The following is a 22500-nucleotide window of genomic DNA, read 5'->3' as shown; positions in this document are numbered from 1 at the left end:
CTCCCTCCCTCCCTCCCTCCCTCCCTCCCTCTGTGTTCTCCCCCTCCCTCCCTCCCTCCCTCCCTCCCTCCCTCCCTCCCTCTGTGTTCTCCCCCTCCCTCCCTCCCTCCCTCCCTCTCTCCCTCCCTCCCTCCCTCCCTCTGTGTTCTCCCCCTCCCCCCTCCCTCCCTCCCTCCCTCTCTCCCTCCCTCCCTCCCTCCCTCCCTCCCTCCCTCTGTGTTCTCCCTCTTCCTCTCTCCCTCCCTCCCTCCCTCCCTCCCTCCCTCCCTCTGTGTTCTCCCCCTCCCCCCTCCCTCCCTCCCTCCCTCTCTCCCTCCCTCCCTCCCTCCCTCCCTCCCTCCCTCTGTGTTCTCCCTCTTCCTCTCTCCCTCCCTCCCTCCCTCCCTCCCTCCCTCCCTCTGTGTTCTCCCTCTTCCTCTCTCCCTCCCTCTCTCTCCTCCCCCACAGGGAGGAGCTACAATGATCTGAACCAGTACCCAGTGTTCCCCTGGGTTCTCACTAACTTTGAGTCAGAGGAGCTGGACCTCACTCTGCCCGGCAACTTCCGAGACCTGTCCAAGGTATTTACGTCCAAACGTGTGCTTCTCTAATCAAATCACAGATTTTTCTGGAGTCATTATGATGCCACTGCACTGTATATGTACTGTGTGACTGAGCCATGTAATGTGAAGGCGTGTTAATTCATGTTATCACACCTGTAAGTCCTTTGACACTTTATAAACTAGTGACCCACAGTGTTTGTCATTATACCCTGATGAAGAGAGCTTGTCTTTCAAATATTTCATCTGAGATCCTAGAGTGTTGCGCACCGCCTTTTCAGTTAAGTGTTCTACTCCGCTAGCCAGCACCTCTCCTAAACAGGTGTTCTACTCCGCTAGCCAGCACCTCTCCTAAACAGGTGTTCTACTCCGCTAGCCAGCACCTCTCCTAAACAGGGGTTCTACTCCGCTAGCCAGCACCTCTCCTAAACAGGTGTTCTACTCTGCTAGCCAGCACCTCTCCTAACCAGGTGTTCTACTCTGCTAGCCAGCACCTCTCCTAAACAGGTGTTCTACTCCGCTAGCCAGCACCTCTCCTAAACAGGTGTTCTACTCCGCTAGCCAGCACCTCTCCTAAACAGGTGTTCTACTCTGTTAGCCAGCACCTCTCCTAAACAGGTGTTCTACTCTGCTAGCCAACACCTCTCCTAAACAGGTGTTCTACTCCGCTAGCCAGCACCTCTCCTAAACAGGTGTTCTACTCTGCTAGTCAGCACCTCTCCTAAACAGGTGTTCTACTCTGCACCTCTCCTAAACAGGTGTTCTACTCTGCACCTCTCCTAAACAGGTGTTCTACTCTGCACCTCTCCTAAACAGGTGTTCTACTCTGCTAGCCAGCACCTCTCCTAAACAGGTGTTCTACTCTGTTAGCCAGCACCTCTCCTAAACAGGTGTTCTACTCTGTTAGCCAGCACCTCTCCTAAACAGGTGTTCTACTCTGCTAGCCAACACCTCTCCTAAACAGGTGTTCTACTCTGTTAGTCAGCACCTCTCCTAACCAGGTGTTCTTCTCTGCTAGCCAGCACCTCTCCTAAACAGGTGTTCTACTCTGCTAGTCAGCACCTCTCCTAAACAGGTGTTCTACTCTGCTAGCCAGCACCTCTCCTAAACAGGTGTTCTACTCTGCTAGCCAGCACCTCTCCTAAACAGGTGTTCTACTCTGCTAGCCAGCACCTCTCCTAAACAGGTGTTCTACTCTGCTAGCCAGCACCTCTCCTAAACAGGTGTTCTACTCTGCTAGCCAGCACCTCTCCTAAACAGGTGTTCTACTCTGCTAGCCAGCACCTCTCCTAAACAGGTGTTCTACTCTACCAGCCAGCACCTCTCCTAAACAGGTGTTCTACTCCGCTAGCCAGCACCTCTCCTAAACAGGTGTTCTACTCTGCTAACCAGCACCTCTCCTAAACAGGTGTTCTACTCTGCTAGCCAGCACCTCTCCTAAACAGGTGTTCTACTCTGCTAGCCAGCACCTCTCCTAAACAGGTGTTCTACTCTGCTAACCAGCACCTCTCCTAAACAGGTGTTCTACTCTGCTAGCCAGCACCTCTCCTAAACAGGTGTTCTACTCTGCTAGCCAGCACCTCTCCTAAACAGGTGTTCTACTCTGCTAGCCAGCACCTCTCCTAAACAGGTGTTCTACTCTACCAGCCAGCACCTCTCCTAAACAGGTGTTCTACTCCGCTAGCCAGCACCTCTCCTAAACAGGTGTTCTACTCTGCTAACCAGCACCTCTCCTAAACAGGTGTTCTACTCTGCTAGCCAGCACCTCTCCTAAACAGGTGTTCTACTCTGCTAGCCAGCACCTCTCCTAAACAGGTGTTCTACTCTGCTAACCAGCACCTCTCCTAAACAGGTGTTCTACTCTGCTAGCCAGCACCTCTACTAAACAGGTGTTCTACTCTGCTAGCCAGCACCTCGCCTAAACAGGTGTTCTACTCTGCTAGCCAGCACCTCTACTAAACAGGTGTTCTACTCTGCTAGCCAGCACCTCTACTAAACAGGTGTTCTACTCTGCTAGCCAGCACCTCTCCTAAACAGGTGTTCTACTCTGCTAGCCAGCACCTCTCCTAAACAGGTGTTCTACTCTGCACCTCTCCTAAACAGGTGTTCTACTCTGCTAGCCAGCACCTCTCCTAAACAGGTGTTCTACTCTGTTAGCCAGCACCTCTCCTAAACAGGTGTTCTACTCTGCTAGCCAGCACCTCTCCTAAACAGGTGTTCTACTCTGCTAGCCAGCACCTCTCCTAAACAGGTGTTCTACTCTGCTAGCCAGCACCTCTCCTAACCAGGTGTTCTACTCTGCTAGCCAGCACCTCTCCTAACCAGGTGTTCTACTCTGCTAGCCAGCACCTCTCCTAAACAGGTGTTCTACTCTGCTAGCCAGAACCTCTCCTAACCAGGTGTTCTACTCTGCTAGCCAGCACCTCTCCTAAACAGGTGTTCTACTCTGCTAGCCAGCACCTCTCCTAAACAGGTGTTCTACTCTGCACCTCTCATAACCAGGTGTTGTACTCTGCTAGCCAGCACCTCTCCTAACCAGGTGTTCTACTCTGCACCTCTCATAACCAGGTGTTCTACTCTGCTAGTCAGCACCTCTCCTAACCAGGTGTTCTACTCTGCTAGCCAGCACCTCTCCTAAACAGGTGTTCTACTCCGCTAGCCAGCACCTCTCCTAAACAGGTGTTCTACTCTGCTAGCCAGCACCTCTCCTAAACAGGTGTTCTACTCCGCTAGCCAGCACCTCTCCTAACCAGGTGTTCTACTCTGCTAGCCAGCACCTCTCCTAACCAGGTGTTCTACTCTGCTAGCCAGCACCTCTCCTAAACAGGTGTTCTACTCTGCTAGCCAGCACCTCTCCTAAACAGGTGTTCTACTCTGCTAGCCAGCACCTCTCCTAACCAGGTGTTCTACTCTGCTAGCCAGCACCTCTCCTAACCAGGTGTTCTACTCTGCTAGCCAGCACCTCTCCTAAACAGGTGTTCTACTCTGCTAGCCAGCACCTCTCCTAACCAGGTGTTCTACTCTGCTAGCCAGCACCTCTCCTAACCAGGTGTTCTACTCTGCTAGCCAGCACCTCTCCTAAACAGGTGTTCTACTCTGCTAGCCAGCACCTCTCCTAAACAGGTGTTCTACTCTGCTAGTCAGCACCTCTCCTAAACAGGTGTTCTACTCTGCTAGCCAGCACTCTCCTAAACAGGTGTTCTACTCTGCTAGCCAGCACCTCTCCTAAACAGGTGTTCTACTCTGTTAGCCAGCACCTCTCCTAACAGGTGTTCTACTCTGCTAGTCAGCACCTCTCCTAAACAGGTGTTCTACTCTGCTAGCCTGCACCTCTCCTAAACAGGTGTTCTACTCTGCTAGCCAGCACCTCTCCTAACCAGGTGTTCTACTCTGCTAGCCAGCACTCTCCTAAACAGGTGTTCTACTCTGCTAGCCAGCATCTCTCCTAACCAGGTGTTCTACTCTGCTAGCCAGCATCTCCTCTAACCAGGTGTTCTACTCTGCTAGCCAGCACCTCTCCTAAACAGGTGTTCTACTCTGCTAGCCAGCACCTCTCCTAAACAGGTGTTCTACTCTGCTAGCCAGCACCTCTCCTAAACAGGTGTTCTACTCTGCTAGCCAGCACTCTCCTAAACAGGTGTTCTACTCTGCTAGCCAGCACCTCTCCTAACCAGGTGTTCTACTCTGCTAGCCAGCACCTCTCCTAACCAGGTGTTCTACTCTGCTAGCCAGCACCTCTCCTAAACAGGTGTTCTACTCTGCTAGCCAGCACCTCTCCTAAAGAGGTGTTCTACTCTGCTAGCCAGCACCTCTCCTAAACAGGTGTTCTACTCTGCTAGTCAGCACCTCTCCTAAACAGGTGTTCTACTCTGCTAGCCAGCACCTCTCCTAAACAGGTGTTCTACTCTGCTAGTCAGCACCTCTCCTAAACAGGTGTTCTACTCTGCTAGTAAACACCTCTCCTAAACAGGTGTTCTACTCTGCTAGCCAGCACCTCTCCTAAACAGGTGTTCTACTCTGCTAGCCAGCACCTCTCCTAACAGGTGTTCTACTCTGCTAGCCAGCACCTCTCCTAACCAGGTGTTCTACTCTGTTAGCCAGCACCTCTCCTAAACAGGTGTTCTACTCTGTTAGCCAACACCTCTCCTAAACAGGTGTTCTACTCCGCTAGCCAGCACCTCTCCTAAACAGGTGTTCTACTCTGTTAGCCAGCACCTCTCCTAAACAGGTGTTCTACTCTGTTAGCCAGCACCTCTCCTAAACAGGTGTTCTACTCTGCTAGCCAGCACCTCTCCTAAACAGGTGTTCTACTCCGCTAGCCAGCACCTCTCCTAAACAGGTGTTCTACTCTGCTAGCCAGCACCTCTCCTAACCAGGTGTTCTACTTTGCTAGCCAGCACTCTCCTAAACAGGTGTTCTACTCTGCTAGCCAGCACCTCTCCTAAACAGGTGTTCTACTCTGCTAGCCAGCACCTCTCCTAACCAGGTGTTCTACTCTGCTAGCCAGCACCTCTCCTAAACAGGTGTTCTACTCTGTTAGCCAGCACCTCTCCTAACAGGTGTTCTACTCTGCTAGCCAGCACCTCTCCTAAACAGGTGTTCTACTCTGCTAGCCAGCACCTCTCCTAAACAGGTGTTCTACTCTGTTAGCCAGCACCTCTCCTAACCAGGTGTTCTACTCTGCTAGCCAGCACCTCTCCTAAACAGGTGTTCTACTCCGCTAGCCAGCACCTCTCCTAAACAGGTGTTCTACTCTGCTAGCCAGCACCTCTCCTAAACAGGTGTTCTACTCTGCTAGCCAGCACCTCTCCTAAACAGGTGTTCTACTCTGCTAGCCAGCACCTCTCCTAAACAGGTGTTCTACTCCGCTAGCCAGCACCTCTCCTAAACAGGTGTTCTACTCCGCTAGCCAGCACCTCTCCTAAACAGGTGTTCTACTCTGCTAGCCAGCACCTCTCCTAAACAGGTGTTCTACTCTGCTAGCCAGCACCTCTCCTAAACAGGTGTTCTACTCTGCTAGCCAGCACCTCTCCTAACCAGGTGTTGTACTCTGTTAGCCAGCACCTCTCCTAAACAGGTGTTCTACTCTACTAGCCAGCACCTCTCCTAAACAGGTGTTCTACTCTGCTAGCCAGCACCTCTCCTAAACAGGTGTTCTACTCTGCTAGCCAGCACCTCTCCTAAACAGGTGTTCTACTCCGCTAGCCAGCACCTCTCCTAAACAGGTGTTCTACTCCGCTAGCCAGCACCTCTCCTAAACAGGTGTTCTACTCTGCACCTCTCCTAAACAGGTGTTCTACTCTGCTAGCCAGCACCTCTCCTAACCAGGTGTTCTACTCTGCTAACCAGCACCTCTCCTAACCAGGTGTTCTACTCTGCTACCCAGCACCTCTCCTAAACAGGTGTTCTACTCTGCTAGTCAGCACCTCTCCTAAACAGGTGTTCTACTCTGCTAGCCAGCACCTCTCCTAAACAGGTGTTCTACTCTGCTAGCCAGCACCTCTCCTAAACAGGTGTTCTACTCTGCTAGCCAGCACCTCTCCTAAACAGGTGTTCTACTCTGCTAGCCAGCACCTCTCCTAAACAGGTGTTCTACTCTGCTAGCCAGCACCTCTCCTAAACAGGTGTTCTACTCTGCTAGCCAGCACCTCTCCTAAACAGGTGTTCTACTCTACCAGCCAGCACCTCTCCTAAACAGGTGTTCTACTCCGCTAGCCAGCACCTCTCCTAAACAGGTGTTCTACTCTGCTAACCAGCACCTCTCCTAAACAGGTGTTCTACTCTGCTAGCCAGCACCTCTCCTAAACAGGTGTTCTACTCTGCTAGCCAGCACCTCTCCTAAACAGGTGTTCTACTCTGCTAACCAGCACCTCTCCTAAACAGGTGTTCTACTCTGCTAGCCAGCACCTCTACTAAACAGGTGTTCTACTCTGCTAGCCAGCACCTCGCCTAAACAGGTGTTCTACTCTGCTAGCCAGCACCTCTCCTAAACAGGTGTTCTACTCTGCTAGCCAGCACCTCTACTAAACAGGTGTTCTACTCTGCTAGCCAGCACCTCTACTAAACAGGTGTTCTACTCTGCTAGCCAGCACCTCTCCTAAACAGGTGTTCTACTCTGCTAGCCAGCACCTCTCCTAAACAGGTGTTCTACTCTGCACCTCTCCTAAACAGGTGTTCTACTCTGCTAGCCAGCACCTCTCCTAAACAGGTGTTCTACTCTGTTAGCCAGCACCTCTCCTAAACAGGTGTTCTACTCTGCTAGCCAGCACCTCTCCTAAACAGGTGTTCTACTCTGCTAGCCAGCACCTCTCCTAAACAGGTGTTCTACTCTGCTAGCCAGCACCTCTCCTAACCAGGTGTTCTACTCTGCTAGCCAGCACCTCTCCTAACCAGGTGTTCTACTCTGCTAGCCAGCACCTCTCCTAAACAGGTGTTCTACTCTGCTAGCCAGAACCTCTCCTAACCAGGTGTTCTACTCTGCTAGCCAGCACCTCTCCTAAACAGGTGTTCTACTCTGCTAGCCAGCACCTCTCCTAAACAGGTGTTCTACTCTGCACCTCTCATAACCAGGTGTTGTACTCTGCTAGCCAGCACCTCTCCTAACCAGGTGTTCTACTCTGCACCTCTCATAACCAGGTGTTCTACTCTGCTAGTCAGCACCTCTCCTAACCAGGTGTTCTACTCTGCTAGCCAGCACCTCTCCTAAACAGGTGTTCTACTCCGCTAGCCAGCACCTCTCCTAAACAGGTGTTCTACTCTGCTAGCCAGCACCTCTCCTAAACAGGTGTTCTACTCCGCTAGCCAGCACCTCTCCTAACCAGGTGTTCTACTCTGCTAGCCAGCACCTCTCCTAACCAGGTGTTCTACTCTGCTAGCCAGCACCTCTCCTAAACAGGTGTTCTACTCTGCTAGCCAGCACCTCTCCTAAACAGGTGTTCTACTCTGCTAGCCAGCACCTCTCCTAACCAGGTGTTCTACTCTGCTAGCCAGCACCTCTCCTAACCAGGTGTTCTACTCTGCTAGCCAGCACCTCTCCTAAACAGGTGTTCTACTCTGCTAGCCAGCACCTCTCCTAACCAGGTGTTCTACTCTGCTAGCCAGCACCTCTCCTAACCAGGTGTTCTACTCTGCTAGCCAGCACCTCTCCTAAACAGGTGTTCTACTCTGCTAGCCAGCACCTCTCCTAACCAGGTGTTCTACTCTGCTAGCCAGCACCTCTCCTAAACAGGTGTTCTACTCTGCTAGCCAGCACCTCTCCTAACCAGGTGTTCTACTCTGCTAGCCAGCACCTCTCCTAACCAGGTGTTCTACTCTGCTAGCCAGCACCTCTCCTAAACAGGTGTTCTACTCTGCTAGCCAGCACCTCTCCTAAACAGGTGTTCTACTCTGCTAGTCAGCACCTCTCCTAAACAGGTGTTCTACTCTGTTAGCCAGCACCTCTCCTAACAGGTGTTCTACTCTGCTAGTCAGCACCTCTCCTAAACAGGTGTTCTACTCTGCTAGCCTGCACCTCTCCTAAACAGGTGTTCTACTCTGCTAGCCAGCACCTCTCCTAACCAGGTGTTCTACTCTGCTAGCCAGCACTCTCCTAAACAGGTGTTCTACTCTGCTAGCCAGCATCTCTCCTAACCAGGTGTTCTACTCTGCTAGCCAGCATCTCCTCTAACCAGGTGTTCTACTCTGCTAGCCAGCACCTCTCCTAAACAGGTGTTCTACTCTGCTAGCCAGCACCTCTCCTAAACAGGTGTTCTACTCTGCTAGCCAGCACCTCTCCTAAACAGGTGTTCTACTCTGCTAGCCAGCACTCTCCTAAACAGGTGTTCAACTCTGCTAGCCAGCACCTCTCCTAACCAGGTGTTCTACTCTGCTAGCCAGCACCTCTCCTAACCAGGTGTTCTACTCTGCTAGCCAGCACCTCTCCTAAACAGGTGTTCTACTCTGCTAGCCAGCACCTCTCCTAAAGAGGTGTTCTACTCTGCTAGCCAGCACCTCTCCTAAACAGGTGTTCTACTCTGCTAGTCAGCACCTCTCCTAAACAGGTGTTCTACTCTGCTAGCCAGCACCTCTCCTAAACAGGTGTTCTACTCTGCTAGTCAGCACCTCTCCTAAACAGGTGTTCTACTCTGCTAGTAAACACCTCTCCTAAACAGGTGTTCTACTCTGCTAGCCAGCACCTCTCCTAAACAGGTGTTCTACTCTGCTAGCCAGCACCTCTCCTAACAGGTGTTCTACTCTGCTAGCCAGCACCTCTCCTAACCAGGTGTTCTACTCTGTTAGCCAGCACCTCTCCTAAACAGGTGTTCTACTCTGTTAGCCAACACCTCTCCTAAACAGGTGTTCTACTCCGCTAGCCAGCACCTCTCCTAAACAGGTGTTCTACTCTGTTAGCCAGCACCTCTCCTAAACAGGTGTTCTACTCTGTTAGCCAGCACCTCTCCTAAACAGGTGTTCTACTCTGTTAGCCAGCACCTCTCCTAAACAGGTGTTCTACTCTGTTAGCCAGCACCTCTCCTAAACAGGTGTTCTACTCTGTTAGCCAGCACCTCTCCTAAACAGGTGTTCTACTCTGTTAGCCAGCACCTCTCCTAAACAGGTGTTCTACTCTGCTAGCCAGCACCTCTCCTAAACAGGTGTTCTACTCTGCTAGCCAGCACCTCTCCTAAACAGGTGTTCTACTCCGCTAGCCAGCACCTCTCCTAAACAGGTGTTCTACTCTGTTAGCCAGCACCTCTCCTAACCAGGTGTTCTACTCCGCTAGCCAGCACCTCTCCTAACCAGGTGTTCTACTTTGCTAGCCAGCACTCTCCTAAACAGGTGTTCTACTCTGCTAGCCAGCACCTCTCCTAACCAGGTGTTCTACTCTGCTAGCCAGCACCTCTCCTAACCAGGTGTTCTACTCTGCTAGCCAGCACCTCTCCTAAACAGGTGTTCTACTCTGTTAGCCAGCACCTCTCCTAACAGGTGTTCTACTCTGCTAGCCAGCACCTCTCCTAAACAGGTGTTCTACTCTGCTAGCCAGCACCTCTCCTAAACAGGTGTTCTACTCTGTTAGCCAGCACCTCTCCTAACCAGGTGTTCTACTCTGCTAGCCAGCACCTCTCCTAAACAGGTGTTCTACTCCGCTAGCCAGCACCTCTCCTAAACAGGTGTTCTACTCTGCTAGCCAGCACCTCTCCTAAACAGGTGTTCTACTCTGCTAGCCAGCACCTCTCCTAAACAGGTGTTCTACTCTGCTAGCCAGCACCTCTCCTAAACAGGTGTTCTACTCCGCTAGCCAGCACCTCTCCTAAACAGGTGTTCTACTCCGCTAGCCAGCACCTCTCCTAAACAGGTGTTCTACTCTGCTAGCCAGCACCTCTCCTAAACAGGTGTTCTACTCTGCTAGCCAGCACCTCTCCTAAACAGGTGTTCTACTCTGCTAGCCAGCACCTCTCCTAACCAGGTGTTGTACTCTGTTAGCCAGCACCTCTCCTAACCAGGTGTTGTACTCTGTTAGCCAGCACCTCTCCTAAACAGGTGTTCTACTCTACTAGCCAGCACCTCTCCTAAACAGGTGTTCTACTCCGCTAGCCAGCACCTCTCCTAAACAGGTGTTCTACTCTGCTAGCCAGCACCTCTCCTAAACAGGTGTTCTACTCCGCTAGCCAGCACCTCTCCTAAACAGGTGTTCTACTCTGCTAGCCAGCACCTCTCCTAAACAGGTGTTCTACTCTGCTAGCCAGCACCTCTCCTAAACAGGTGTTCTACTCTGCTAGCCAGCACCTCTCCTAAACAGGTGTTCTACTCTGCTAGCCAGCACCTCTCCTAAACAGGTGTTCTACTCTGCTAGCCAGCACCTCTCCTAAACAGGTGTTCTACTCTGCTAGCCAGCACCTCTCCTAAACAGGTGTTCTACTCTGTTAGCCAGCACCTCTCCTAAACAGGTGTTCTACTCTGTTAGCCAGCACCTCTCCTAAACAGGTGTTCTACTCTGCTAGCCAGCACCTCTCCTAAACAGGTGTTCTACTCTGCTAGCCAGCACCTCTCCTAAACAGGTGTTCTACTCTGCTAGCCAGCACCTCTCCTAAACAGGTGTTCTACTCTGCTAGCCAGCAGCTCTCCTAAACAGGTGTTCTACTCTGCTAGCCAGCACCTCTCCTAAACAGGTGTTCTACTCTGTTAGCCAGCACCTCTCCTAAACAGGTGTTCTACTCTGCTAGCCAGCACCTCTCCTAAACAGGTGTTCTACTCTGCTAGCCAGCACCTCTCCTAACCAGGTGTTCTACTCTGCTAGCCAGCACCTCTCCTAAACAGGTGTTCTACTCTGCTAGCCAGCACCTCTCCTAACCAGGTGTTCTACTCTGCTAGCCAACACCTCTCCTAAACAGGTGTTCCACTCTCTTAGCCAGCACCTCTCCTAAACAGGTGTTCTACTCTGCTAGCCAGCACCTCTCCTAACCAGGTGTTTTACTCTGCTAGCCAGCACCTCTCCTAAACAGGTGTTCTACTCTGCTAGCCAGCACCTCTCCTAACCAGGTGTTCTACTCTGCTAGCCAACACCTCTCCTAACCAGGTGTTCCACTCTGTTAGCCAGCACCTCTCCTAAACAGGTGTTCTACTCTGCTAGCCAGCACCTCTCCTAAACAGGTGTTCTACTCTGTTAGCCAGCACCTCTCCTAAACAGGTGTTCTACTCTGCTAGCCAGCACCTCTCCTAAACAGGTGTTCTACTCTGCTAGCCAGAACCTCTCCTAAACAGGTGTTCTACTCTGTTAGCCAGCACCTCTCCTAAACAGGTGTTCTACTCTGCTAGCCAGCACCTCTCCTAAACAGGTGTTTTACTCCGCTAGCCAGCACTCTCCTAAACAGGTGTTCTACTCCGTTAGCCAGCACCTCTCCTAACCAGGTGTTCTACTCTGCTAGCCAGCACCTCTCCTAAACAGGTGTTCTACTCTGCTAGCCAGCACCTCTCCTAAACAGGTGTTCTACTCTGCTAGCCAGCACCTCTCCTAAACAGGTGTTCTACTCTGCTAGCCAGCACCTCTCCTAAACAGGTGTTCTACTCTGCTAGCCAGCACCTCTCCTAAACAAGTGTTCTACTCTGTTAGCCAGCACCTCTCCTAAACAGGTGTTCTACTCTGTTAGCCAGCACCTCTCCTAAACAGGTGTTTTACTCTGCTAGCCAGCACCTCTCCTAAACAGGTGTTCTACTCTGCTAGCCAGCACCTCTCCTAAACAGGTGTTCTACTCTGCTAGTCAGCACCTCTCCTAAACAGGTGTTCTACTCTGTTAGCCAGCACCTCTCCTAAACAGGTGTTCTACTCTGTTAGCCAGCACCTCTCCTAAACAGGTGTTTTACTCTGCTAGCCAGCACCTCTCCTAAACAGGTGTTCTACTCTGCTAGACAGCACCTCTCCTAAACAGGTGTTCTACTCTGCTAGCCAGCACCTCTCCTAAACAGGTGTTCTACTCTGCTAGCCAGCACCTCTCCTAAACAGGTGTTCTACTCTGTTAGCCAGCACCTCTCCTAAACAGGTGTTCTACTCTGTTAGCCAGCACCTCTCCTAAACAGGTGTTTTACTCTGCTAGCCAGCACCTCTCCTAAACAGGTGTTCTACTCTGCTAGTCAGCACCTCTCCTAAACAGGTGTTCCACTCTGCTAGCCAGCACCTCTCCTAACCAGGTGTTCTACTCTGCTAGCCTGCACCTCTCCTAAACAGATGTTCTACTCTGCTAGCCAGCACCTCTCCTAAACAGGTGTTCTACTCTGTTAGCCAGCACCTCTCCTAACCAGGTGTTCTACTCTGCTAGCCAGCACCTCTCCTAAACAGGTGTTCTACTCTGCTAGCCAGCACCTCTCCTAAACAGGTGTTCTACTCTGCTAGCCAGCACCTCTCCTAACAGGTGTTCTACTCCGCTAGCCAGCACCTCTCCTAAACAGGTGTTCTACTCTGTTAGCCAGCACCTCTCCTAAACAGGTGTTCTACTCTGCTAGCCAGCACCTCTCCTAACAGGTGTTCTACTCTTCTAGCCAGCACCTCTCCTAAACAGGTGTTCTACTCTGCTAGCCAGCACCTCTCCTAACCAGGTGTTCTACTCTGCTAGCCAGCACCTCTCCTAAACAGGTGTTCTATTCTGCTAGTCAGCACCTCTCCTAAACAGGTGTTCTACTCTGCTAGCCAGCACCTCTCCTAAACAGGTGTTCTACTCTGCTAGACAACACCTCTCCTAAACAGGTGTTCTACTCTGCTAGCCAGCACCTCTCCTAAACAGGTGTTCTACTCTGCTAGTCAGCAACTCTCCTAAACAGGTGTTCTACTCTGCACCTCTCCTAAACAGGTGTTCTACTCTGCTAGTCAGCAACTCTCCTAAACAGTTGTTCTACTCTGCTAGCCAGCACCTCTCCTAACCAGGTGTTCTACTCTGCTAGCCAACACCTCTCCTAAACAGGTGTTCCACTCTGTTAGCCAGCACCTCTCCTAAACAGGTGTTCTACTCTGCTAGCCAGCACCTCTCCTAACCAGGTGTTTTACTCTGCTAGCCAGCACCTCTCCTAAACAGGTGTTCTACTCTGCTAGCCAGCACCTCTCCTAACCAGGTGTTCTACTCTGCTAGCCAACACCTCTCCTAACCAGGTGTTCCACTCTGTTAGCCAGCACCTCTCCTAAACAGGTGTTCTACTCTGCTAGCCAGCACCTCTCCTAAACAGGTGTTCTACTCTGTTAGCCAGCACCTCTCCTAAACAGGTGTTCTACTCTGCTAGCCAGCACCTCTCCTAAACAGGTGTTCTACTCTGCTAGCCAGAACCTCTCCTAAACAGGTGTTCTACTCTGTTAGCCAGCACCTCTCCTAAACAGGTGTTCTACTCTGTTAGCCAGCACCTCTCCTAAACAGGTGTTCTACTCTGCTAGCCAGCACCTCTCCTAAACAGGTGTTTTACTCCGCTAGCCAGCACTCTCCTAAACAGGTGTTCTACTCTGTTAGCCAGCACCTCTCCTAACCAGGTGTTCTACTCTGCTAGCCAGCACCTCTCCTAACCAGGTGTTCTACTCTGCTAGCCAGCACCTCTCCTAAACAGGTGTTCTACTCTGCTAGCCAGCACCTCTCCTAAACAGGTGTTCTACTCTGCTAGCCAGCACCTCTCCTAAACAGGTGTTCTACTCTGCTAGCCAGCACCTCTCCTAAACAGGTGTTCTACTCTGTTAGCCAGCACCTCTCCTAAACAGGTGTTCTACTCTGCTAGACAGCACCTCTCCTAAACAGGTGTTCTACTCTGCTAGCCAGCACCTCTCCTAAACAGGTGTTCTACTCTGTTAGCCAGCACCTCTCCTAAACAGGTGTTCTACTCTGTTAGCCAGCACCTCTCCTAAACAGGTGTTTTACTCTGCTAGCCAGCACCTCTCCTAAACAGGTGTTCTACTCTGCTAGTCAGCACCTCTCCTAAACAGGTGTTCCACTCTGCTAGCCAGCACCTCTCCTAACCAGGTGTTCTACTCTGCTAGCCTGCACCTCTCTTAAACAGATGTTCTACTCTGCTAGTCAGCACCTCTCCTAAACAGGTGTTCTACTCTGTTAGCCAGCACCTCTCCTAACCAGGTGTTCTACTCTGCTAGCCAGCACCTCTCCTAAACAGGTGTTCTACTCTGCTAGCCAGCACCTCTCCTAAACAGGTGTTCTACTCTGCTAGCCAGCACCTCTCCTAACAGGTGTTCTACTCCGCTAGCCAGCACCTCTCCTAAACAGGTGTTCTACTCTGTTAGCCAGCACCTCTCCTAAACAGGTGTTCTACTCTGCTAGCCAGCACCTCTCCTAACAGGTGTTCTACTCTGCTAGCCAGCACCTCTCCTAAACAGGTGCTCTACTCTGCTAGCCAGCACCTCTCCTAACCAGGTGTTCTACTCTGCTAGCCAGCACCTCTCCTAAACAGGTGTTCTATTCTGCTAGTCAGCACCTCTCCTAAACAGGTGTTCTACTCTGCTAGCCAGCACCTCTCCTAAACAGGTGTTCTACTCTGCTAGACAACACCTCTCCTAAACAGGTGTTCTACTCTGCTAGCCAGCACCTCTCCTAAACAGGTGTTCTACTCTGCTAGTCAGCAACTCTCCTAAACAGGTGTTCTACTCTGCACCTCTCCTAAACAGGTGTTCTACTCTGCTAGTCAGCAACTCTCCTAAACAGGTGTTCTACTCTGCTAGTCAGCAACTCTCCTAAACAGGTGTTCTACTCTGCTAGCCAGCACCTCTCCTAAACAGGTGTTCTACTCTGCTAGCCAGCACCTCTCCTAAACAGGTGTTCTACTCTGCTAGCCAGCACCTCTCCTAAACAGGTGTTCTACTCTGCTAGCCAGCACCTCTCCTAAACAGGTGTTCTACTCTGCTAGTCAGCACCTCTCCTAAACAGGTGTTCTACTCTGTTAGCCAGCACCTCTCCTAACAGGTGTTCTACTCCGCTAGCCAGCACCTCTCCTAAACAGGTGTTCTACTCTGCTAGCCAGCACCTCTCCTAAACAGGTGTTTTACTCCGCTAGCCAGCACTCTCCTAAACAGGTGTTCTACTCTGTTAGCCAGCACCTCTCCTAACCAGGTGTTCTACTCTGCTAGCCAGCACCTCTCCTAACCAGGTGTTCTACTCTGCTAGCCAGCACCTCTCCTAAACAGGTGTTCTACTCTGTTAGCCAGCACCTCTCCTAAACAGGTGTTCTACTCTGCTAGCCAGCACCTCTCCTAAACAGGTGTTCTACTCTGCTAGCCAGCACCTCTCCTAAACAGGTGTTCTACTCTGTTAGCCAGCACCTCTCCTAAACAGGTGTTCTACTCTGCTAGACAGCACCTCTCCTAAACAGGTGTTCTACTCTGCTAGCCAGCACCTCTCCTAAACAGGTGTTCTACTCTGTTAGCCAGCACCTCTCCTAAACAGGTGTTCTACTCTGTTAGCCAGCACCTCTCCTAAACAGGTGTTTTACTCTGCTAGCCAGCACCTCTCCTAAACAGGTGTTCTACTCTGCTAGTCAGCACCTCTCCTAAACAGGTGTTCCACTCTGCTAGCCAGCACCTCTCCTAACCAGGTGTTCTACTCTGCTAGCCTGCACCTCTCCTAAACAGATGTTCTACTCTGCTAGTCAGCACCTCTCCTAAACAGGTGTTCTACTCTGTTAGCCAGCACCTCTCCTAACCAGGTGTTCTACTCTGCTAGCCAGCACCTCTCCTAAACAGGTGTTCTACTCTGCTAGCCAGCACCTCTCCTAAACAGGTGTTCTACTCTGCTAGCCAGCACCTCTCCTAACAGGTGTTCTACTCCGCTAGCCAGCACCTCTCCTAAACAGGTGTTCTACTCTGTTAGCCAGCACCTCTCCTAAACAGGTGTTCTACTCTGCTAGCCAGCACCTCTCCTAACAGGTGTTCTACTCTGCTAGCCAGCACCTCTCCTAAACAGGTGTTCTACTCTGCTAGCCAGCACCTCTCCTAACCAGGTGTTCTACTCTGCTAGCCAGCACCTCTCCTAAACAGGTGTTCTATTCTGCTAGTCAGCACCTCTCCTAAACAGGTGTTCTACTCTGCTAGCCAGCACCTCTCCTAAACAGGTGTTCTACTCTGCTAGACAACACCTCTCCTTAACAGGTGTTCTACTCTGCTAGTCAGCAACTCTCCTAAACAGGTGTTCTACTCTGCACCTCTCCTAAACAGGTGTTCTACTCTGCTAGTCAGCAACTCTCCTAAACAGGTGTTCTACTCTGCTAGTCAGCAACTCTCCTAAACAGGTGTTCTACTCTGCTAGCCAGCACCTCTCCTAAACAGGTGTTCTACTCTGCTAGCCAGCACCTCTCCTAAACAGGTGTTCTACTCTGCTAGCCAGCACCTCTCCTAAACAGGTGTTCTACTCTGCTAGCCAGCACCTCTCCTAAACAGGTGTTCTACTCTGCTAGTCAGCACCTCTCCTAAACAGGTGTTCTACTCTGTTAGCCAGCACCTCTCCTAACAGGTGTTCTACTCCGCTAGCCAGCACCTCTCCTAAACAGGTGTTCTACTCTGCTAGCCAGCACCTCTCCTAAACAGGTGTTCTACTCTGCTAGCCAGCACCTCTCCTAACCAGGTGTTTTACTCTGCTAGCCAGCACCTCTCCTAAACAGGTGTTCTACTCCGCTAGCCAGCACCTCTCCTAAACAGGTGTTCTACTCTGCTAGTCAGCAACTCTCCTAAACAGGTGTTCTACTCTGCACCTCTCCTAAACAGGTGTTCTACTCTGCACCTCTCCTAAACAGGTGTTCTACTCTGCACCTCTCCTAAACAGGTGTTCTACTCTGCACCTCTCCTAAACAGGTGTTCTACTCTGCACCTCTCCTAAACAGGTGTTCTACTCTGCACCTCTCCTAAACAGGTGTTCTACTCTGCTAGTCAGCACCTCTCCTAAACAGGTGTTCTACTCTGCACCTCTCCTAAACAGGTGTTCTACTCTGCACCTCTCCTAAACAGGTGTTCTACTCTGCTAACCACCACCTCTCCTAAACAGGTGTTCTACTCTGCACCTCTCCTAAACAGGTGTTCTACTCTGCACCTCTCCTAAACAGGTGTTCTACTCTGCTAGCCAGCACCTCTCCTAACCAGGTGTTCCACTCTGCTAGCCAACACCTCTCCTAAACAGGTGTTCTACTCTGCTAACCACCACCTCTCCTAAACAGGTGTTCTACTCTGCTAGTCAGCACCTCTCCTAAACAGGTGTTCTACTCTGCTAGTCAGCACCTCTCCTAAACAGGTGTTCTACTCTGCACCTCTCCTAAACAGGTGTTCTACTCTGCTAGCCAGCACCTCTCCTAAACAGGTGTTCTACTCTGCTAGTCAGCACCTCTCCTAACCAGGTGTTCTACTCTGCTAGCCAGCACCTCTCCTAAACAGGTGTTCTACTCTGCTAGCCAGCACCTCTCCTAAACAGGTGTTCTACTCTGCTAGCCAGCACCTCTCCTAAACAGGTGTTCTACTCCGCTAGCCACCACCTCTCCTAACCAGGTGTTCTACTCTGCTAGTCAGCACCTCTCCTAAACAGGTGTTCTACTCTGCTAACCAGCACCTCTCCTAAACAGGTGTTCTACTCTGCTAGTCAGCACCTCTCCTAAACAGGTGTTCTACTCTGCTAGCCAGCACCTCTCCTAAACAGGTGTTCTACTCTGCTAGCCAGCACCTCTCCTAAACAGGTGTTCTACTCTGCTAGCCAGCACCTCTCCTAAACAGGTGTTCTACTCTGCTAGCCAGCACCTCTCCTAACCAGGTGTTCTACTCTGTTAGCCAGCACCTCTCCTAACAGGTGTTCTACTCCGCTAGCCAGCACCTCTCCTAACAGGTGTTCTACTCTGCTAGCCAGCACCTCTCCTAAACAGGTGTTCTACTCTGCTAGCCAGCACCTCTCCTAAACAGGTGTTCTACTCTGCTAGCCAGCACCTCTCCTAACAGGTGTTCTACTCTGCTAGCCAGCACCTCTCCTAAACAGGTGTTCTACTCTGCTAGCCAGCACCTCTCCTAACCAGGTGTTCTACTCTGCTAGCCAGCACCTCTCCTAACCAGGTGTTCTACTCTGCTAGCCAGCACCTCTCCTAAACAGGTGTTCTACTCTGCTAGACAACACCTCTCCTAAACAGGTGTTCTACTCTGCTAGCCAGCACCTCTCCTAAACAGGTGTTCTACTCTGCTAGCCAGCACCTCTCCTAAACAGGTGTTCTACTCTGCTAGCCAGCACCTCTCCTAAACAGGTGTTCTACTCTGCTAGCCAGCACCTCTCCTAAACAGGTGTTCTACTCTGCTAGCCAGCACCTCTCCTAAACAGGTGTTCTACTCCGCTAGCCAGCACCTCTCCTAAACAGGTGTTCTACTCCGCTAGTCAGCAACTCTCCTAAACAGGTGTTCTACTCTGCACCTCTCCTAAACAGGTGTTCTACTCTGCTAGTCAGCAACTCTCCTAAACAGGTGTTCTACTCTGCTAGTCAGCAACTCTCCTAAACAGGTGTTCTACTCTGCACCTCTCCTAAACAGGTGTTCTACTCTGCTAGTCAGCAACTCTCCTAAACAGGTGTTCTACTCTGCTAGTCAGCAACTCTCCTAAACAGGTGTTCTACTCTGCACCTCTCCTAAACAGGTGTTCTACTCTGCTAGTCAGCAACTCTCCTAAACAGGTGTTCTACTCTGCTAGTCAGCAACTCTCCTAAACAGGTGTTCTACTCTGCACCTCTCCTAAACAGGTGTTCTACTCTGCACCTCTCCTAAACAGGTGTTCTACTCTGCACCTCTCCTAAACAGGTGTTCTACTCTGCTAGTCAGCACCTCTCCTAAACAGGTGTTCTACTCTGCACCTCTCCTAAACAGGTGTTCTACTCTGCACCTCTCCTAAACAGGTGTTCTACTCTGCTAACCACCACCTCTCCTAAACAGGTGTTCTACTCTGCACCTCTCCTAAACAGGTGTTCTACTCTGCACCTCTCCTAAACAGGTGTTCTACTCTGCTAGCCAGCACCTCTCCTAACCAGGTGTTCCACTCTGCTAGCCAACACCTCTCCTAAACAGGTGTTCTACTCTGCTAACCACCACCTCTCCTAAACAGGTGTTCTACTCTGCTAGTCAGCACCTCTCCTAGACAGGTGTTCTACTCTGCTAGCCAGCACCTCTCCTAAACAGGTGTTCTACTCTGCTAGTCAGCACCTCTCCTAAACAGGTGTTCTACTCTGCACCTCTCCTAAACAGGTGTTCTACTCTGCTAGCCAGCACCTCTCCTAAACAGGTGTTCTACTCTGCTAGTCAGCACCTCTCCTAACCAGGTGTTCTACTCTGCTAGCCAGCACCTCTCCTAAACAGGTGTTCTACTCTGCTAGCCAGCACCTCTCCTAAACAGGTGTTCTACTCTGCTAGCCAGCACCTCTCCTAAACAGGTGTTCTACTCCGCTAGCCACCACCTCTCCTAACCAGGTGTTCTACTCTGCTAGTCAGCACCTCTCCTAAACAGGTGTTCTACTCTGCTAACCAGCACCTCTCCTAAACAGGTGTTCTACTCTGCTAGTCAGCACCTCTCCTAAACAGGTGTTCTACTCTGCTAGCCAGCACCTCTCCTAAACAGGTGTTCTACTCTGCTAGCCAGCACCTCTCCTAAACAGGTGTTCTACTCTGCTAGCCAGCACCTCTCCTAAACAGGTGTTCTACTCTGCTAGCCAGCACCTCTCCTAACCAGGTGTTCTACTCTGTTAGCCAGCACCTCTCCTAACAGGTGTTCTACTCCGCTAGCCAGCACCTCTCCTAACAGGTGTTCTACTCTGCTAGCCAGCACCTCTCCTAAACAGGTGTTCTACTCTGCTAGCCAGCACCTCTCCTAAACAGGTGTTCTACTCTGCTAGCCAGCACCTCTCCTAACAGGTGTTCTACTCTGCTAGCCAGCACCTCTCCTAAACAGGTGTTCTACTCTGCTAGCCAGCACCTCTCCTAACCAGGTGTTCTACTCTGCTAGCCAGCACCTCTCCTAACCAGGTGTTCTACTCTGCTAGCCAGCACCTCTCCTAAACAGGTGTTCTACTCTGCTAGACAACACCTCTCCTAAACAGGTGTTCTACTCTGCTAGCCAGCACCTCTCCTAAACAGGTGTTCTACTCTGCTAGCCAGCACCTCTCCTAAACAGGTGTTCTACTCTGCTAGCCAGCACCTCTCCTAAACAGGTGTTCTACTCTGCTAGCCAGCACCTCTCCTAAACAGGTGTTCTACTCTGCTAGCCAGCACCTCTCCTAAACAGGTGTTCTACTCTGCTAGCCAGCACCTCTCCTAAACAGGTGTTCTACTCTGCTAGCCAGCACCTCTCCTAAACAGGTGTTCTACTCCGCTAGCCAGCACCTCTCCTAAACAGGTGTTCTACTCCGCTAGTCAGCAACTCTCCTAAACAGGTGTTCTACTCTGCACCTCTCCTAAACAGGTGTTCTACTCTGCTAGTCAGCAACTCTCCTAAACAGGTGTTCTACTCTGCTAGTCAGCAACTCTCCTAAACAGGTGTTCTACTCTGCACCTCTCCTAAACAGGTGTTCTACTCTGCTAGTCAGCAACTCTCCTAAACAGGTGTTCTACTCTGCTAGTCAGCAACTCTCCTAAACAGGTGTTCTACTCTGCTAGCCAGCACCTCTCCTAAACAGGTGTTCTACTCTGCTAGCCAGCACCTCTCCTAAACAGGTGTTCTACTCTGTTAGCCAGCACCTCTCCTAAACAGGTGTTCTACTCTGCTAGCCAGCACCTCTCCTATACAGGTGTTCTACTCTGCTAGCCAGCACCTCTCCTAAACAGGTGTTCTACTCTGCTAGTCAGCACCTCTCCTAAACAGGTGTTCTACTCTGCTAGCCAGCACCTCTCCTAAACAGGTGTTCTACTCTGCTAGCCAACACCTCTCCTAAACAGGTGTTCTACTCTGCTAGCCAGCACCTCTCCTAAACAGGTGTTCTACTCTGCTAGCCAACACCTCTCCTAAACAGGTGTTCTACTCTGCTAGCCAGCACCTCTCCTAAACAGGTGTTCTACTCTGCTAGTCAGCACCTCTCCTAAACAGGTGTTCTACTCTGTTAGCCAGCACCTCTCCTAACAGGTGTTCTACTCCGCTAGCCAACACCTCTCCTAAACAGGTGTTCTACTCCGCTAGTCAGCACCTCTCTTAAACAGGTGTTCTACTCTGCTAGTCAGCACCTCTCCTAAACAGGTGTTCTACTCTGCTAGTCAGCACCTCTCCTAAACAGGTGTTCTACTCTGCTAGCCAGCACCTCTCCTAAACAGGTGTTCTACTCTGCTAGCCAGCACCTCTCCTAACCAGGTGTTTTACTCTGCTAGCCAGCACCTCTCCTAAACAGGTGTTCTACTCCGCTAGCCAGCACCTCTCCTAAACAGGTGTTCTACTCTGCTAGCCAGCACCTCTCCTAAACAGGTGTTCTACTCTGCTAGTCAGCACCTCTCCTAAACAGGTGTTCTACTCTGCTAGTCAGCACCTCTCCTAAACAGGTGTTCTACTCTGCTAGCCAGCACCTCTCCTAAACAGGTGTTCTACTCTGCTAGTCAGCACCTCTCCTAAACAGGTGTTCTACTCTGCTAGTCAGCACCTCTCCTAAACAGGTGTTCTACTCTGCACCTCTCCTAAACAGGTGTTCTACTCTGCTAACCACCACCTCTCCTAAACAGGTGTTCTACTCTGCTAACCACCACCTCTCCTAAACAGGTGTTCTACTCTGCTAGTCAGCACCTCTCCTAAACAGGTGTTCTACTCTGCACCTCTCCTAAACAGGTGTTCTACTCTGCTAGCCAGCACCTCTCCTAAACAGGTGTTCTACTCTGCTAGTCAGCACCTCTCCTAAACAGGTGTTCTACTCTGCTAGCCAGCACCTCTCCTAAACAGGTGTTCTACTCTGCTAGCCAGCACCTCTCCTAAACAGGTGTTCTACTCTGCTAGCCAGCACCTCTCCTAAACAGGTGTTCTACTCTGCTAGCCAGCACCTCTCCTAAACAGGTGTTCTACTCTGCTAGCCAGCACCTCTCCTAAACAGGTGTTCTACTCTGTTAGCCAGCACCTCTCCTAACCAGGTGTTCTACTCTGCTAGCCAGCACCTCTCCTAAACAGGTGTTCTACTCTGCTAGTCAGCACCTCTCCTAACCAGGTGTTCTACTCTGCTAGCCAACACCTCTCCTAAACAGGTGTTCTACTCTGCACCTCTCCTAAACAGGTGTTCTACTCTGCTAGTCAGCACCTCTCCTAAACAGGTGTTCTACTCTGCTAGCCAACACCTCTCCTAAACAGGTGTTCTACTCTGCTAGTCAGCACCTCTCCTAACCAGGTGTTCTACTCTGCTAGCCAACACCTCTCCTAAACAGGTGTTCTACTCTGCACCTCTCCTAAACAGGTGTTCTACTCTGCTAGTCAGCACCTCTACTAAACAGGTGTTCTACTCTGCTAGTCAGCACCTCTCCTAAACAGGTGTTCTACTCTGCTAGTCA

The 22500-nt window shown here is 51.0% G+C and overlaps 1 protein-coding gene across 1 annotated transcript in view; it reads left to right on the top strand.

Moving 5' to 3' along the window:
• LOC129823350 (neurobeachin-like) overlaps positions 1-22500 on the top strand; it is a 402752-nt gene that overhangs the window by 373245 nt on the left and 7007 nt on the right. The window contains exon 48 of the mRNA XM_055882274.1: positions 448-560. Within this exon, the coding sequence (XP_055738249.1) occupies positions 448-560 (113 nt within the window). The remainder of the gene's footprint in view (positions 1-447; positions 561-22500) is intronic.

The sequence above is a fragment of the Salvelinus fontinalis genome, chromosome 25 (assembly GCF_029448725.1).
Source record: "Salvelinus fontinalis isolate EN_2023a chromosome 25, ASM2944872v1, whole genome shotgun sequence".
Taxonomy (NCBI): Eukaryota; Metazoa; Chordata; class Actinopteri; order Salmoniformes; family Salmonidae; genus Salvelinus; species Salvelinus fontinalis.
The sequence above is the reverse complement of the archived record's forward strand: the minus strand, read 5'-3'. Positions and strand labels throughout refer to the sequence as shown.